At 43.2% G+C, this 18967-nt stretch overlaps 1 protein-coding gene across 2 annotated transcripts in view; it reads left to right on the top strand.

Annotated features, from left to right (window-relative positions):
* LOC135504387 (plexin A3) overlaps positions 1–17834 on the top strand; it is a 135398-nt gene extending 117564 nt beyond the window's left edge. Inside the window, exons 18-32 of one of the 2 annotated variants that reach the window (XM_064922941.1) lie at positions 3495–3734; positions 4045–4188; positions 5553–5787; positions 6220–6362; positions 6913–7169; positions 7304–7370; positions 9201–9347; positions 15035–15194; positions 15569–15672; positions 15803–15899; positions 16007–16197; positions 16318–16487; positions 17126–17338; positions 17438–17588; positions 17723–17834. In XM_064922941.1, coding sequence (XP_064779013.1) covers positions 3495–3734; positions 4045–4188; positions 5553–5787; positions 6220–6362; positions 6913–7169; positions 7304–7370; positions 9201–9347; positions 15035–15194; positions 15569–15672; positions 15803–15899; positions 16007–16197; positions 16318–16487; positions 17126–17338; positions 17438–17588; positions 17723–17818 — 2415 coding nt within the window. In that variant the 3' untranslated portion in view covers positions 17819–17834. Of the gene's footprint in view, positions 1–3494; positions 3735–4044; positions 4189–5552; positions 5788–6219; positions 6369–6912; positions 7170–7303; positions 7371–9200; positions 9348–15034; positions 15195–15568; positions 15673–15802; positions 15900–16006; positions 16198–16317; positions 16488–17125; positions 17339–17437; positions 17589–17722 lie in introns of both variants that reach the window. The other variant, XM_064922939.1, reaches the window with a different exon arrangement.
* The last annotated feature ends 1133 nt before the right edge of the window (positions 17835–18967 follow it).

Raw genomic sequence — 18967 nt, 5'->3', positions numbered from 1 at the left:
GCGCGAAGGCTGCGCAAATGTCAACACACTTTAGTTGGACATTTCCATATGTGAAAAAGTACCCCTTGTGCCAGGTTCTGCAATTTACCCGTCTAACATCAGATTACTTGCGCTGAGGTGGGAGGATGGCAATATTTGAGGTGTATCCTTAAAAACAAGTGGAAAATGGCAATTTCATTCAGTGCAAATACGGAGATTTGAAGGCCCAAAGCAGCTGTTTGTCGCAGTCTTTTCAAACAGCTCTTACAATAAAAGGGCATTCTCATCATTTTCACAATTTCACAGTATTATTCCAACCTCATAATCAAATGGATTTATATCAATCAAATGTATTTATAAAGCCCTTCTTACATCAGCTGATGTCACAAAGTGCTGTACAGAAACCCAGCCTAAAACCCCAAGCAAGCAATGTAAGTATAGAAGCACGGTGGCTAGGAAAACTCCCTAGATGAGGCCGGAACCTAGGAAGAAACCTAGAGAGGAACCAGGCTATGAGGGGTGGCCAGTCCTCTTCTGGCTGTGCCGGGTGGAGATTATAACAGAATATGGCCAAGATGTTCAAATGTTCATAGATGACCAGCAGGGTCAAATAATAATAACCACAGATGGTTGTCGAGGATGCAACAGGTCAGCACCTCAGGAGTAAATGTCAGTTGGCTTTTCTAGGACGATCATTCAGAGTATCTCTACCACTCCTACTGTCTCTAGAGAGTTGAAAACAGCAGGTCTGGGACAAGGTAGCACATCAGGTGAACAGGTCAGGGTTCCACAGCCGCACGCAGAACAGTTGAAACTGGAGCAGCAGCATGGCCATGTGGACTGGGGACAGCAAGGAGTCATCAGGCCAGGTAGTCCTGGGGCATGGTCCTCCTCCTCCGAGAGAGAGAAGAGAGAAAAAGAGAGAGAGAGAAAAAGAGGGAGTGAGAAAGAGAATTAGAGAGAGCATACTTAAATTTGCACAGGACACCGGATAAGACAGGAGAAATACTCCAGATTTAACAGACTGACCCTACCCCCCCAACACATAAACTATTGCAGCATAAATACTGGAGGCTGAGACAGGAGGAGTCGGGAGACACTGTGGCCCAATCCGACGATACCCCCGGACAGGGCCAAACAAGCAGGATGTAACCCCACCCACTTTGCCAAAGCACAGCCCTCACACCACTAGAGGGATATCTTCAACCACCAATTTACTATCCTGAGACAAGGCCGAGTATAACCCACGAAGATCTCAAACCCAGGGGGCGCCAACCCGGACAGGAAGACAACGTCAGTGACTCAACCCACTCAAGTGGCGCACCCCTCCTCGAGACGGCAAGAAGGAGCACCAGTAATAGGTAGGAGCAAGATAGATAGGTAGGAGCAAGCCCATGAAATGCTTTGTCGGTTAGCAATAAAACCTTGAAATCAGCCCTAGCCTTAACAGGAATGCAGCGTAGAGAGGTTAGCACTGGAGTAATATGATCACATTTTTTAGTCAAGGTTCTAGCAGCCGTGTTTAGCACTAACTGAAGTCTATTTAGTGCTTTATCCTGGTAGCCGGAAAGTAGAACATTGCAGTAGTCTAACCTAGAAGTGACAAAAGCATGTATTACATTTTTTGCATCATTTTTGGACAGAAAGTTTCTGATTTTTGCAAAGTTACGTAGATGGAAAAAAGCTGTCCTTGAAACAGTCTTGATATGTTCGTCAAACGAGAGATCAGGGATCATAGTGTGTAAATATATATAAAACACTCCACTGGGTCTTCAAGACTCACCAAAAGTAGGTCTTAGCAGTAACGTGGTTGGTTATGGCATGGATTTGGACAGTGGAACCGTAGCCTATCCAGCCATGACTCATAGTGCCCATATGCACAAGGAACAGAGAGATGTGCTTTTTGTGCCTGTGAACCTTGTATTTAGAAACACTTTGTTTAATTTAATAAAACCCCAAGATTAGCCTGCCCTCCCCTCAATGAAGGCTGTTTTTTTGTCCTGCCAATGCATTCACAAAGTAGCCAAGTCTATCAAGAAAGGGTTTGGCTCGTGAGACCGCTTTTAAATAAATCTTAATCACCAAAGCTTTATTAAAGGATTACGTTTGGGAGCCGCAAATATCTAGCTGACATCCCCTTTTCGTATATGTATTGTAGGCCTACATTGTTTCAGCCAGCTACTGCTATTATTTGTGATGTGCGTAAAACCCCCTCCAGTTAGGCTACATGTCCATATGTCCATCATGGAACGAGAGATGAGATGATGTCGATGACCCTCGTATTTAGAAATGTGTATGTTATTTCCTGTAAGAATAGCTTGTTTTCCGTTTCATTTGATTGAAAAACAAGCCCTCAGGAGCAGGGTTTCGGTTAATTCATTTCAATTTCAGTCAATTCAGGTAGTACACTGGAATTCCAATTCCAATTCTCTTCCATGCTTTTCAATGAGGAAGATTTGGAATCGGAATTGGGTTTACTTTCTGAATTGGTTGGAATTTAAATGGTAATGACCCCAACACTGCTCAGTCAGCTACCCTTAAAGCTGGTTCCACAGCAATGCGTCGAGTGTCTTTCTTGTCCTGGCCATGCATTAGCCAAGTAGCCTATCCATAAAAGGTTTCCAAAATGGTCTAATCGTGAGGCTTTTACAGTCATGCTTTTGCATTATTCACAATTTACACAGGCCTACCTGCATACTCCATTTCGCTTGTATCCATCCCCATTTCCAAAGTGCTCCTCTTGTCCGGTTACCAAAGACACGCTCCTCCAAACAAAATGATTCAGTCTTATAACGCCACAACGGTGCATAGGCCTATATCTTGATTATTGCGAATGTGACTCACACATGCAATAGGCTACATAATATTTTAAGGGGAGCCTAGTATTTTTGTATTTCAGGAGAATTGCGATACATCAAGACATGTCCAATTTGTAAGTCGCTCTGGATAAGAGCGTCTGCCAAATGACTTAAATGTAAATGTAAATGTATGGCCTATACTCATTGAAGCAATTACATCAATGTTGACTGCCAACTCTTCAAACATATTTAGCAAAAACTGTTTGTATTATTTGTTACTGTAACCTATGCTATGTATTTAATAAACATATCAATATACAATGGACTAGGACGAGGATATTCCGGCCCCCAGACGAATTGCAGTTGATGACAAAGCAAAGACCGTCAATAACATACTGTAGGCTACAAAACTTGAGAAAACCGAATGCAGTATTAAGCCATGGAAGCCGCTGATTGGCCAGTGAATAGTCAAGCCTTCGTCACAAAAACAACTTATTTGTTAATCAAAACCCAGCCCTTTCACACCACCGCCACCTATTGTGCCCATAATTCCCGCTGTGAAAATAGCAAAAAAATATTTCTGACACACCCCCAGACCTATAGCGCTACCGCCAGCGCTAAGATTTACCATTGCGCTAGTTTTGGTAAGACAAGGCCCTTTGTCTCATACGTATTCCTGGTTTGACCCTCCTCCTTCATCTTCCTCTTCCTGTCTAGGTGTGCACTGTGGTTAATGATTCTGTGATGACCTGTCTGGCCCCGGGCATCATTTACACCAAGCACCAGGCGCCAGAGTCAGGCCTGCACCCCGACGAGTACGGTTTCATCCTGGATCACGTGGCCGCACTGCTCGTCCTCAATGGGACACCTTTCACCTATTACCCCAACCCCACCTTTGAAACACTAGGGAACTCTGGGATACTGGAGGTCAAGCCTGGCTCTCCCATTATCCTCAAAGTAAGTAGATTGTGTTCGTTTGATTTCATTTTCTGTTACTTTTGTCAGTTGAGAGAAAGGAGAAAAAATCTCTAGAGATGAAGCGTCTTGGGTATTGGCCCAAAGCAAGAGAGGTCCTGTGAGACAGAACCAGTACAAAGACAACTTCCCTACATGTCTACTTACAAATCCCTGAGCTGAGGATGGACTTAGTCAGGATTGAAGACCCATAAAAACACTTTATTGTGTGTGTGCTTTAGTCTGATAAAGATATTATTGTCCCCCCAAAAATGTATTTTGAAAACTTACAACATGCTTCTTTTTAAAACAGGGAAAGAATCTGATTCCCCCTGCGCCGGGCAACACCCGCCTGAACTATAGTGTGATGATTGGTGAAACTCCCTGTCTGTTAACCGTCTCGGAGTCTCAGCTGCTCTGTGATTCGCCAGACCTGACCGGGGAGCAGAGAGTCCTGGTAAGGCCAGATGTCCCGCCCACCATTTACTGTAATATGAGTATTTTATGTCAACAATAGCTTTTTGTGAAGTATCCTTTATTGACATTGTCAAAACTGCTCTGGCCATAACCCAGTGCTGTTATTTCCCTAAATATATTTGCCATGTAGTTAATGCACTTTTATCTGTGCTATTTGGGAACATGTCTGACTCTGAGGGCTTTGTACATCCATAATCAATTCTATAATAGCTCTGGCTGTCTGGATGTTTTTTAACTTGAATGCTAATCCAACAAATGTAAAGGTCAAATGGGAAAGGGTCATCCTGCATTAAGCACTTATGATGATTACGGAGGCCTGCTGATACAAGCAATTTCCCATTTAATCTAACTATCTGTTGACTCCGCAGCTCGGAGCATTATCATCAATGCCAGACAGGACTACCTCTCTTTATTACAGGCACGCCTCAGCGCACAATGATTTCAGCTGTGGGCTTAAGCAGTAAAGGTGAAAAATAATCATCTTGGATTGATGAAATGCAATTCCTTTTTAAACAGTTTTATGGACAGACAACCGTTGTCGGAGCAGGTGATTTAATCGGCAGAGGGCAGTCTGGTCAATTTGATAACTGCAAGTGTCATAAGCAGTTATCCATGTATTCTTATACAGTGCCAGCTGCCAAGACACTCACGGCACAGAATGATTAGAAGAAGGTAGATTTAGTCTGGAGTGTGGCAGCTTGTTTACTTTTTGTATCAAAGGCATCGTTCCTGATCCTATGGTATTGACTTGACATTAACACGCCTGGACGAGGTAACTGGCTGTTGATTCAGTGAAACGCTCAGACTCAATTTCATCAGATCAATAGAGTCAGCTGTGGAGAGAAGGGTACGTTTACAAATCAAAGCTGAGATCAAAGAGAGGGGGAGAGAGGGAAGATAGAGAGAAGAGAGAGCAGTAGCGGTGATGGGTGAGGTGGAGTGATCTCCCTCCCAGGGGGAGGGAGGGATGGAGATGCATGGTATAGCGAGAAGGCTGGGCCAGCTGTGTTAATGACCTGACACACAGCACAGCAACAGACAGACACACAGACAGACAGCAGAGTGGTATTCTCCCTGTTCCCTTCCATCCACGCCACTCAATAATTAAAGCACTCAGCAAGAGTGGAATGGGTGGGTAAAGGTGAAACTCGTTAGCCAAACCTGTTGGAGGCCATCAGTAATTGGCCTGGAGTTTAAAAAGGAGATGTTAGAAGGGGCTCCAATGAACCTGGATCAAATCTAAAAACTTTCAACACGTATCTCTGAGTCTCTGCTACATACTGTAGTTATGAAACCCTTCGTATCACAGAGACACATTTTTCCATCTCTGCGTTTCTCCTCCAGATTGTGGTGGGTGGTCTGGAGTACTTCCCAGGCACCCTGCACATCTACTCCGACAGCACCCTCACCCTGCCGGCCATCATCGGGATCGGGGCGGGAGGAGGGGTGCTCCTCATCGCCATCATCGCCGTACTTATCGCCTACAAGAGGAAGACCCGGGACGCTGACCGCACCCTGAAACGCCTGCAGCTGCAGATGGACAACCTGGAGTCCAGAGTGGCCCTGGAGTGTAAAGAAGGTAGGAGCACTGGTCTTCCTTCTCCTATTTCTCTCCTGTCCTTTTCACCATGACCACTAACAAACAGGTTTATGTGTATGTGTTCCACATACATGGCTGTCACTGAAATGACACCAGTGCTCGCAGGTTATTTTGATATTCTCTTATCAGAGAGCTGTGTGTACTTTTGTAAGAGTAGTGACAAGGGTGCTATCAGAATTTGCTTGGTCTGAACAGTTTCTCTTACTGTGATGCTCCTGTAGTCGATATGTGACAACACGATACAAGTGAATCACTCCACATTCTTTACCATGTGTTTTCTCAGACGTTGACTCTGTACGAGGTAAAATAAGTATTACTCATGTCACACGGCTGACTGTGTACAGTATGAGGATTATCAAAGCATCCAGACAGTGACTCAGAGATTTGTCTCCTCTGCTTCTGTCAACACAGCATTCGCTGAGCTGCAGACAGACATCCAGGAGCTGACCAATGACATGGACGGAGTGAAGATCCCCTTCCTGGAGTATCGCACCTACACCATGAGAGTCATGTTCCCCGGTATCGAGGAGCACCCCGTCCTCAAGGAGCTGGATGTAAGTGTAAGAGAACTACAGCGCCAGTTCCCTTCACTTCACTGCCTTGTGTTTCTATCTTCATTTGTCTTGGTAACTTGGAAGAGTATGCTTTCATGAGGTTCACTTTTCTTGTACTGTAACTCACTGCCCAAAAAATAAAGAATATAAAAAGCGACAGATCCTGTTTCAAAATCCCCCAAGCTCAGTAGCCAGCAGTACTCCTCCTCTCTTAGTGCTGAGCTTCAGAGCAGCCTCTTTTCTTTTCCTCTCAACCTCTTTTCTTTTTAATTAAAACCTGAGGCAGAATCAAAGCAGGAGCCCCACCAGGCCTCCGTAGACTACCCGTCTAGAGACTGCCACAGAAATGTTTGGAAAATAGTGAAGTTTTTATCTGGTACTCCATGTAATACTCATACTACAAAAGACAAACAATTTTCTCTCCCCCTTTTTCTCCTACACTTTCCCCCTCTCTCTCCCTCTATCCCTCTCCCCTCTTAACCCTTTGGACCTCCTTTTGTCTATTCCCACCTCTGTGTACCCCCCCATCCTCCTGTGTCCTGTCCCTCAGTCCCCGGCCAATGTGGAGAAAGCCCTGCGTCTGTTCAGCCAGCTGCTGCACAATAAGATGTTTCTGCTGACCTTCATCCACACCCTGGAGGCCCAGAGGTCCTTCTCCATGCGGGATCGCGGCAACGTGGCCTCTCTGCTCATGGCCGCGCTGCAGGGCCGCATGGAGTATGCCACCATGGTGCTCAAACAGCTGCTGGCAGACCTCATCGAGAAGAACCTTGAGAACCGCAACCATCCCAAACTGCTGCTCCGACGGTGAGGCTACTTACCTGTAGAGAAACGGGATGGGGGTTCTGTTCTCGCTCCCTCACTAACACCTCTACTCATGCTGTATGTGTACAGGACACGTGTTGTTGTTGAAACTGACCGGTGTCTCATCTCTCCTGTAGGACAGAGTCTGTGGCAGAGAAGATGCTCACCAACTGGTTTACGTTTCTGCTGCATCGATTCCTCAAGGTAATTCTAATGGTGCTCCGATTTATTTCTAACTGAGGGTTAATGTAGGTTCAGAGAAGAGAGATTTAAGTACATAGCAGAATATTTATGTTCGTGATTTATTCGAAAAATGTCTGTTTGGCTGAAATACTAGTAAGCCTAAAGCAACACTGTGGACTGTATTCTTTCTGTTCACGTTTTCATTTTTGAACCTGAAAGTCTGTAAAATGATCTTTAATGACTATTATTAGTGTAATCTGTGAGTTGTAATTATATTTTTTGGGTGGAGTTCTTTGGCTAATCATGGTCCTGGTGCTGTTAATTCTCACTCTGTGTGACCGCAGCACAGTTGAGTGCACACACAGCACGGCCACAGCATGAACCATATCGGGGAATCACTCCAGGGGCAGTTGTGGTCATTTTGTCTAACCACATCCACCAACCAAAATGGCCTTTCTGTGTTTTTCCTGCCCATATGCTGCTTCTGCTTTACTCTGGGGTTGGATCGAAATGGCCATTTGCGTTAAGGACACGAACATCAGGCCCATTGAGCGTTCATGCCTGAAATGCCTTTTGGAATGTAGCTATGGATAGCAGCCAAGTAAATTTAAGTTACATCAGTGCAGATGTTAAAGTGTTCTGGCCATCTCCCCAGTCTCCCCAAGTAATTACCCTGAAATGTTTCCACAAGCCTTACTTAAACTTCTATTTAGAATTGACTTTCACATTTTTATATTCAGCTTGCATAGCAATATTCATCTTTCTTAGCAAGGCTTATCACTGCAAAACATTTGTTTTAACACAAATATATATCTTAACTGGGGGAGTTCAGTACCTTACGGTAGATGGGGGTGGCAGGTAGCCTAGTGGTTAGAGCATTGGGCTGGTAACTGAAAGGTTGCGAGAGCAAATCCCCGAGCTGACAAGGTATAAATCTGTCGTTCTGCCCCTGAACAAGGCAGTTAACCCAGTCTTCCTAGGCTGTCATTGTAAATAAGAATTTGTTCTTAACTGACTTAACTAGTTAAATAAAAAAAAAAATAAATGTTATTCAGGAAGGTAAAGGTTCTAGACTTGTTTAAAATAACAAATGTAATGCCATGTTAAGATTTCTAAAGTTCTGAAAACAAACAAAAAACTTACTTAGCAACATAAACACAATTAGTGAAGAATAAATTATCTGAGGATTTAATCTAATTGGACATGGTCTGGAAAAATATAGAAGTTTGACTGGTTTTCAACTGAGAAGAAATTCTGGAGAGTAACTTGAAATCTGTAGTTATGATGTTATTAAATATGACGTCAACTCAACTTTAAAGATTAAGACCACAGAAGAGCATGTCCTTGAAAACAGTACGGTAATACAGAAAATCCCTGACACATCCCAGCATGACCAATCAGTTTTACTGAATGCTGCTCATACTCTCATTGCCCTACTTAAATTTGACAATTTGGGGTCGTTTGTCTGTTTGGGGTTTCCTTTGTTTGAGTATGGATTTGAATAATGCTCCATTTGCTCATTGACAGGAGGATTTGGAGGCCTGCTAGATTGTCCATTGTCCTCTGTGTGTCTGGGCTGGAAGGCCACTCTGTGCGAGCAGCTTGAGACTCAGGATGTCACGTTGTAATTAATGATGTCAAATTAATCAGCCTTAAGAACTAAATAATAGTGTTCTCAGTATCACTGGTTAGTAATCAAAAGCCTGTAAGTGGGTAATTGGTAACTTCCCCACTCTTCACTACACTGTCTGAAAGGGATGTGATTGCCGATCCCTCTCCCCTTCTCCCAATCACTCCCTCTCTTCTCTCTTCCGCTTCTACTCTTTCCCCCTCTGCCCCCCCCCCTCTCAGGAGTGTGCGGGCGAACCTCTGTTCATGCTGTACTGTGCCATCAAGCAGCAGATGGAGAAGGGGCCTATAGACTCCATCACAGGGGAGGCGCGCTACTCCCTCAGTGAGGACAAGCTCATCAGACAGCAGATTGACTACAAACAGCTGGTAAGGAAGGACCCTCCTCCACACACACACACACAGCTCTCACACACCAGTTTCATGTTTCATTTGAGTGTGGCCCAACGGAGCCAACCCCCTCAGTCCCAGGACAGCAAGATGAATCCATGTACTGATTCTCTCTTAATGTGGTTGCAGAAGCAAAACAAACAGGAGGATGTTTAGCATGCTTTGCCATGGAAATCACCTGTCATGTTACTGAGGAAGTGATGTGGGCTGTGGCTCCCCCATTGGCTGTGGGATCCCAGTGTAGACAGTGGTAGGCAGAGCTGGGGCTGTATGGGTGAGGGAGGTCTCTTGGAACGAACCCACTCATCACTCAATCACACAATGACCTGCTGCGGGCCAGTAATGATTCAAACAAATCAAGCATTTATTGTCTGCCCATAAAACAAACCTTCCCACCACATCGCTCTCTCTCCCCAATGAGGCGGCCAAGCAGCACTGCCAGGAAATACTACACTTAAACAATTATTGATTTACTCACCGTCAGTAACCCATTGACTTCCACATAAAAGCGTCACACCCCACATTTGCGAATAAAAAATAGAAACAGCACAGGAATTCTCTAAATGTGACCTCATATTAGTTATTTATATGGAACAATAACAATACTCAGACTTAGTAGGATACACTAGTAGCCCGTCCCAAACCCATCCCTCCACTTCTCCATGAATCTGCATCCGAGGCCATTCTTCACTCGCGAGCACACTGCCTGGTAAAACACTGCAGCATCAACTCAGGACAGGTTCATCTCTACCTCCTTCAGAGGGATCGATAGAAGGAATGGCAGATGTCAGAGGAATTAGCCCTAAAGAGACAGATGCTCCCCGAGGAGCTGTCTATATCTCTGGCCCTGGGGAACACAAGTAAAGGTCAACCCTATAGGACGGCTTTATGCCCCCTGGTTCCATATACCCTTAAATCACTCATAATCTGTACCACCTATGGATGATGGAGGCTCTGTTATTGATAAATCTAGGGCCATCTGTGCACTCTATCGATCACTATCATTCATGGTTATCTCTTGTATCCCTTTAAATGGCATTAACCAAGACTGGCAACTTTACTGGGAAGTACTTCAGTATTTGATACTCTGATACTGTAAAGTTATCTTATGCACCATAGATACACAGATCGGATAGATATACAGTGCCTTCAGAAGGTATTTACACCCCTTGACCTTTTCCACTTTTTGTTGTTTATTTATTTAATTTTTTATTTATTTCACCTTTATTTAACCAGGTAGGCAAGTTGAGAACAAGTTTTCATTACAATTGCGACCTGGCCAGGATAAAGCATAGTAGTTCGAGACATACAACGACACAGAGTTACACATGGAGTAAAACAAACATACAGTCAATAATACAGTAGAAACAAGTCTATATACGATGTGAGCAAATGAGGTGAGATAAGGGAGGTAAAGGCAAAAAAGGCCATGGTGGCGAAGTATCTATAATATAGCAAGTAAAACACTGGAATGGCAGTTTTGCAGTGAAAGAATGTGCAAAGTAGAAATAAAAATAATGGTGTGCAAAGCAGCAAAATAAATAAATAAAATAAAATAAATACAGTAGGGAAAGAGGTAGTTGTTTGGGCTAAATTATAGGTGGGCTATGTACAGGTGCAGTAATCTGTGAGCTGCTCTTGACAGCTGGTTCTTGTGTCACAGCCTGAATTTAAAATGGATTAAGTTGAGTTAAATTGTCACTGGTCTACACATAATACCCCATAATGTCAAAGTGGAATTATGTTTTTTATTTTTTTTTTTTTTACAAATGAATAAAAAATGAAAAGCGGAAATGTATTGAGTCAATAAGTAAAAGAAGGGCAAAGAAGGGCACCTATTGGTACATGTAGATGGATAAAAATGAAAAAGTAGACATTGGATATCCCTTTGGGCATGGTGACATTATTCATTACACTTTGGGTGGTGTATCAATACACCCAGTCACTACAAAGATACAGGCATCCATCCTAACTCAGTTGCCAGAGAGGAAGGAAAATGCTCAAGGATTTCACCATGAGGCCAATGATGGCATGGCTGTGATAGGAGAGAACTGAGGATGTATCAACAACATTGTAGTTACTCCACATTACTAACCTAATTAACAGAGGGAACTGGAAGCCTGTACAGAATATACATATTCCAAATCATGCAACAAGGCACTAAAGTAATACTGCAAAAGATGTGGCAAAGCAATTCAGGATGTGTTATGTTTGGGGCAAATACAATACAATACTGAGTACCACTCTCCATATTTTCAAGCATAGTGGTGGCTGCATTATGTTATGGGTATGCTTGTAATCGTTAAGAACTGGAGAGTTTTTCAGGATAAAAAAGAAACGGAAGGGAGCTAAGCACAAATCCTGGTTCAGTCTGCTTTCCACCAGACACTGGGAAATGAATTCACCTTTCAGCAGGACAATAACCTAGTACACAAGGCCAAATCTACGCTGGAGTTGCTTACCAAGAAGACAGTGAATGTTCCTGAGTGGCCGAGTTACAGTTTTGACTGAAATCTACTTGGAAAATCTATGGCAAGACCTGAAAATGGTTCTCTAGCAATGATCAACATCCAATATGACAGAGGTTGAAGAATTTAGAAAATAATATTGGGTAAATGTTGCACAATCCAGGTGTGAAAAGCTCTTACACCCTTTTCAGACACATGGAATGTGTTGCCTTGAAAGCGTCTCGGCTATGGCGTGTTTGTTTGTCTGTAAGGGTACACTACAGCTTTTTAAATGCCAAAACGAAAACTTCTCTGGAGATAGTTTCGAAGCGCCACTGAACAGGCATTTTACTTGTCTGCAAAGAAATGACGCTTTTGAAGCGGGACTAATGTCCATCACTAGGCAACCAGAACTGTCAATCAAATAAACTACCTGCGCACGGCCTGCATGTCTGCTGCCTCCACACACATCACTCTCTCCTAAAAAAATGTATTTTAAAGTTCATTAAATACCATGACATACCAACACATTTAATCGAAAGAAAACACATCTAGCTACCCTACCATAAAAAAACAGCATGTAAACAACACAACAGCACATTAGTTAGCAACGTTTGTTGTTGTCAGGGAAACAATACAGAACATTCTATGCCAGAATTCTACTGTATAAAAAAAAAATAATAATAATTGTCTAAAAGGTTATCAATTGTCGCTATCAGCACATTACTGTACCGGCGTTACTGTATCAGCGTTCTATATCTTTAAAGGGTATTAGAAACGTAGCCAGAAAGACTCACAGCTGTAATTGCGGCCAAACGTGCTTCTACAAAATGTTGACTCAGGTGTGTGAATACTTACACTACTGTTCAAAAGTTTGGGGTCACTTAGAAATGTCCTTGTTTTTGAAGAAAAGCACATTTTTCGTCCATTAAAATAACATCAAAGTGATCAGAAATACAGTGTAGGTATCGTTAATGTTGTAAATGACTATTGTAGCTGGAAACGGCAGAATTTTTATGGAATATCTACATAGGCGTACAGAGGCCCATTATCAGCAACCATCACTCCTGTGTTCCAATGGCACATTGTGCTAGCTAACCAAGGTTTATCATTTTAAAAGGCTAATTGATCATCAGAAAACCCTTTTCTAATTATATTATCACAGCTGAAAACGGATTAAAGAAGCAATAAAACTGGCCTTCTGGGTTTGATTACAGGCTCAAAATGGCCAGAAACAAAGAACTTTCTTCTGAAACTCATCAGTCTATATTTGTTTTAAGAAATTAAGGCTATTCCATGCGAGAAATTGCCAAGAAACTGAAGATAGTCTCGAGAAGGCCAGTTTTCCTTCAAAAACAATGACATTTCTAGGTGACCCCAAACCTTTGAATGGTAGTGTATGCAAATTAGATATTTTTGTATTTCCTTTTCAATAAATTTGCACTTTGTCATTATGGCGTATTGTGTGTAAATGGGTGATATTTAAAAAAAATATTACATTGATTTTGAATTCAGGCTGTAACACAACAAATGTGGAATAAGTCAAGGGGTATGAATACTTTCTGAAGGCATCTTTTACCACCAATGTGCCACAAATCTTCCCTTGTCAGAACTTGCTTGGCCTTGGACCTCCTCAAATGATGAGGATTCTCCCATTCCTGTAATTTGCTTCATAATTGGTTTTTAATCACAAATGCCCCACTTGTTAACTATTTCCAGTGCATGAAAAGAAGGAAATTGACTTTGCTAATGATCAGTGAGTGGCAGTGGTACAGATGTCTGTGGTACCCTGTGCCAGCTGCACACTGTGCTAATCACCTGATTAACGCACCCAGCCCACACCAAAGGTCTCCTCATGAATTTATATGGACTGGCAGCATGGTGTGTACATGCCCAGTATATAAATACATTAGAAGGACCCCTCTACTCTCTGGTCACTATCCTTTTTGGATGGATAGTACACCTTGGTTATTCCAAAAGGCAACGTAGGTCATTTGATGGCGTTGTAGTTGGTAGATTGTGTGAAAACAAGAATCAATGCTTATCCAATAGTCAGGATTCCTCTAGCGAAACAGTGTTGAACTCAGAAAACCTGTCAGGCCTACAGCATCATTTTTGATCGTCCGTCAGCATGGCACACTAGTTTACAGAAAGGCATTAGCCAGTAGACAATATGGAATCTATTATTTATGTCCACTATACAGTGACATGGTAATCCCTGCATAGAATTTGTATATGAACTCAGAAGACGGACTCGTTGTGACACCACTCCTCTATGCTAGTTAATCTGTCAATGCAAGTTGCAAATTAGGCTGAATGCATCTTCATTTGTTATAATGACAGTTTCCCAAATAGAGCCTGACTTCTCTATATTGTGACTGAGTGAGCTGTGAAGGGGTGCCAGAACTGTTAAAAAGATGTTATGTGGTTGCTCTCTATCCTCAATCTCCTCCTTTTAACTATGGTACATTGTGTCATATAAATCCTTGTTTGTAGTTAAATCAATGTCCTCTGTCAGTTTTATATTGACCTGAGGATGGCTCATAAATGTGTCCTCCAGATCGCTTTTATTCTTCGGTGATTGTCTTCAAACAGATGAAATCTTCATTATCGACAATGCAGTTAATATATCTGGGGTGACTATTGATAAAATTGCATATAAAGTGATTCATTAAAAAAAAACATTGAGGAAATTGCAGTCAAAACCTCTCTCTTTCTTTAAAGAGATTGAACGGTACTTTAACGCCTAGTAAGTATTTTTTTAAACCTCCCGCTTTGGGATGGTTGTGTCAATGTGTAGTTCATACATGCATAATCTCTGAGCAGAATTACTGTTTTACCTCAATTAGCCACAAAATCCCTAGTTTGTTTTCTGGAAGCTGTGCAGCACCATTTTTGCTCCATTTTACCCCACGTGCACCAGCCCCCTGGTAATTTGAGTTTTAGCCAATGAGCTTGCCCCTCGCCATTTGAGTGACAGCTAGCAAAAGGCCTGCCCAGCATTATCCAATGTGGTTGCAGGGCGGGTCCAAGTGGACACAGCAGAGAGAGATTGAGAGAGCAATAACGTGGTGCACATATCTGCTCATATGTGTGCAATTTTCGGCGACCACTTTCGGCTTGTGAGCGCTGTTTTCAAAATGATTGTCTGAAGTTATACAAAGGTTTGACAGTGCATCATCCCTAGTACTGACGGCCCTATGGTTTCTCCCTCCCCAGACTCTGATGTGTATCCCTCCGGAGGGAGAGGCAGGCACGGAGGTCCCGGTGAAGGTGCTGAACTGTGACACGGTCACTCAGGTGAAGGACAAGCTGCTGGACGCTGTATACAAGGGCATCCCCTACTCCCAGAGACCCCAGGCTGACGACATGGACCTGGGTAAGAACCTTCGGAAAGTATTCAGACCCCTTGACTTTTCCCACATTTTGTTACATTACAGCCTTAATCTAAAATGGATTAAATTACATTTTTGTCCTCATAAATCTACACATAATACCCCATAATGACAAAACTGAAATACCTTAATTGCATAAGTATTCAGGCCCTTTAATCAGTACTTTGTTGAAGTACCTTTGGCAGCGATTACAGCCTTGAGTCTTCTTGGGTATGGAGGATTTATTGTGAAGGATGTGAAGGATTTATTGCAACTAATTGCGACATTGGTTAATAGTGATTCCCTTTTGAAACTAAAGATACAGATTTTTAAAAATCAGATCTCACCAATTTTCTGTTGGTTTTTTATGTCCTCACAGAGTGGCGACAAGGTAGACTGACCAGAATTATCCTTCAAGATGAGGACGTCACCACAAAGATTGAGAGTGACTGGAAAAGGCTCAACACCTTGGCCCACTATCAGGTCAGACAGTAACACCAGCTGGACACATCCACATAATACTCATCCACATTATTCACACACAAAGACAAATACTATCATATTGATGGTCATTCATTTGATGATACAACATTAAAGATCTCTCCTCCTTCAGGTGACCGATGGTTCTCTGGTAGCCTTGGTCCAGAAGCAAGTCTCAGCCTACAATATTGCTAACTCGTTTACCTTCACCCGCTCTCTGAGCCGCTATGGTACTTATCAATGACCCTTTCAGTTTTTCCATACCTACAGTACTGTTTGAAAGCCTGGCCCCACCCAGCCTCCTACAGTATCTGACTGTGTGTCGTTGTGGTTCCAGAAAGCCTTCTGAGGACGTCCAGCAGCCCAGATAGCCTGCGCTCCCGTGCCCCCATGATCACCCCTGACCAGGAGACTGGCACCAAGCTCTGGCACCTGGTCAAGAACCACGAGCACGCTGACCAACGGGAGGGCGACCGCGGCAGCAAGATGGTGTCTGAGATCTATCTCACCCGCCTACTGGCAACCAAGGTCTCTTTTCATTGTATTTTTGTGAATTGTCTCATAATGTGTCATGATAATGTATCATTGCCAGGCACACGTTCCTTTCTTGGACACTGATTAAACACCACTTGTCTGATCACCCTACAGGGAACTCTGCAGAAGTTTGTGGATGACCTTTTTGAGACAGTGTTCAGCACGGCCCACCGCGGCAGTGCCCTCCCTCTGGCCATCAAGTATATGTTTGACTTCCTGGACGAGCAGGCCGACAGGAGGCAGATCACTGACCCGGACGTCCGCCACACCTGGAAGAGCAACTGGTGAGCACAGTGTCACCTCTCTGTCTGCCCCTGTTTCTTATAGCTGCCCCTTAAATAAGCCTCTGGAACCCAAGCTGTATCTGTGCATTTGGTAAAAGAGTTTAGGACCTCTGTCGCAATCTGTCTCAGTCTTCTTGGCTGTTTGAAATGGCCACTAATGAGTCAGTGCTACTAACCTCGCAGGAATGGCACAGGCATACTTACAAGCCCACTCCATAATCAACTTTTCAAAGGAGGGAGTAATGACAAGAATTATGTGCAATTTCCAGTTCTTCCTCAACCAAAGGGAGTTTTTTCTCTCACCACTGTTGCTTTTGGCTTTCGTTTTATAAAGGTATAGAACTGAGTCTTTTTAGTCAAGTGTTTATGACAAATAACTAAAATGGGACACTTGGAATATAGATTTAATTAATAAAAATTCATAAGATTGTATTGTACAGTACCATGACTGTGACTGCTTTTATTGTCTCAAAGCTCTATTTGTGTGGTCCACAATGTGGTTTTAAAATCTGTATTTTGTATTGCCAACTATTGTATCATTGTGGAGTGACACTTTAATACATGTTTCTAACTCTAAGATTCCCTTATAATGGTCCCAAACCTTTTCTCCTACCTTCTCTCTGCTTTCTCTCTGACAGTCTGCCCCTGCGTTTCTGGGTGAATGTGATCAAGAACCCTCAGTTTGTGTTTGACATCCACAAGAGCAGCATTACGGACGCCTGTCTGTCTGTGGTGGCCCAGACATTCATGGACTCCTGCTCTACATCAGAGCACCGCCTGGGCAAGGACTCCCCCTCCAACAAGCTGCTGTACGCTAAAGACATCCCCAACTACAAGAGCTGGGTGGAGAGGTATAATTTCAGTTACCATCAATTTGATTGGCTGTCATATCGACTTTTCTCTCAAAGAGTCAAACACTGAGCACTCTTGTGTCTCTTTGCTTGTGTCAGGTACTACAGAGATATCAGTAAGATGCCTACCATCAGTGACCAGGACATGGATGCCTATCTGGTGGAGCAGTCTCGTCTCCATGGCACCGAGTTCAACACTCTCAGTGCTCTCAGTGAGCTCTACTTCTACATTAACAAGTACAAAGAGGAGGTAAGAGGCATGGGCCAATCCTCTGCTTTATTATTCCTCATATTGCACAGGTTAACTTATTTTATACCGAAATGTAATGTAAATTAACGTTCTTATTAATGTTGAGGAATTCTTTCTCTTACTCTTCTGTTCAGATTTTGACAGCACTGGACCGGGATGGGTACTGCCGCAAACACAAGTTGCGACACAAACTGGAACAAGCCATTAACCTTATGTCGGGCAGCAGCTGAGGGCGGAGGATGGAACAGGGGGTCAGGGGTCGGGAGGAAGGGGGGGGGGTTGAACTGGGGAACGGACCTGTGTTGGAACATCCGCAGCTTGTGCTAGTAAAAATTAAGACATAAGACACTGGACAATCAACACAACGAACCACAGCACAGCACATTAAGCCCAATGTCTACTGACCAGATTCTGTGCCCAATATCCTCACTCCCTCAAACCTCTACCTGCCATTGCCAGTGAAACATTGAGTCATTTTTTTCTCCACACTGGCCTTTTCCATGACAGACTCTTTAGTAACTGCCTAATCTAATGGAAGAGGACTACTGTGGATAATATGAGATACATTCCAATAGAGGCATACAGTAAGTTGCTTTGGGAACTGTTCTGAATTGCCAAGCTAGTGCCATGGGATGAGTAGCGTTTGGTCTGGGATAATAATTGTACAAAGTGCTGAAAAGTAACATTTAGGTGTAGACTGGATTTTATCTAGAAACGTATGGCCTTTACTACAAGTATTGTAAGATACCATAACCTATTGGCCCCAAAGGAAAGCTTTGAGGCTCTGTTTTGATGTGTTAGGGTGGGAGATTCAATGCCAGTGCGTGATGAAGGAGGCAGTGTATGGACAAAAGAGACCAAATTCTGGAAGCACCAGAGGCCTAATTAAGTGACAAATTGAGGGGAGTGTTGGGGCTGGGCTGAGGCTGGGCCATCCCCCCCGTCTCTCAAATGCCATAGCGACAAAGCGCCTTTTTCCTTTTCTTATTGTTTTTGTTCTTGAAATTTGGGGCCAAATGGACCTTTGCTGATGGTGAGGCTCAGCTCAGAGTCCAGAGTTTTAAAGCTTGCCTTTGTGTTGCAGGAAGTGAAGCCCTCTCCTCGTAGACGTTCCACCCCTACTGTAACTGTCCAGCTAATTATACTTAGATCCCCGTGTCAGTCTGCACCACTGTGAATCTGATCTGTCAGGATCTGAGGAATTCCCATCCAGAGCCCAGGGCCACTGCTGTCGTGGAAACAACTATTTTTACCCATATCAAGCATCCTAAATCTAATCGATCCGTCACGAGCAATAAGTCTAGTTCTAAAACAGCAAGCCATGTTTCATTAGATTACACTAAACCAATATGTTAGAGGATCTCTATGTTGCGATAATC

The sequence above is a fragment of the Oncorhynchus masou genome, chromosome 18, assembly GCF_036934945.1.
Source record: "Oncorhynchus masou masou isolate Uvic2021 chromosome 18, UVic_Omas_1.1, whole genome shotgun sequence".
NCBI classification, from domain to species: domain Eukaryota; kingdom Metazoa; phylum Chordata; class Actinopteri; order Salmoniformes; family Salmonidae; genus Oncorhynchus; species Oncorhynchus masou.
This window is presented reverse-complemented; position numbering and strand designations above follow the sequence as displayed.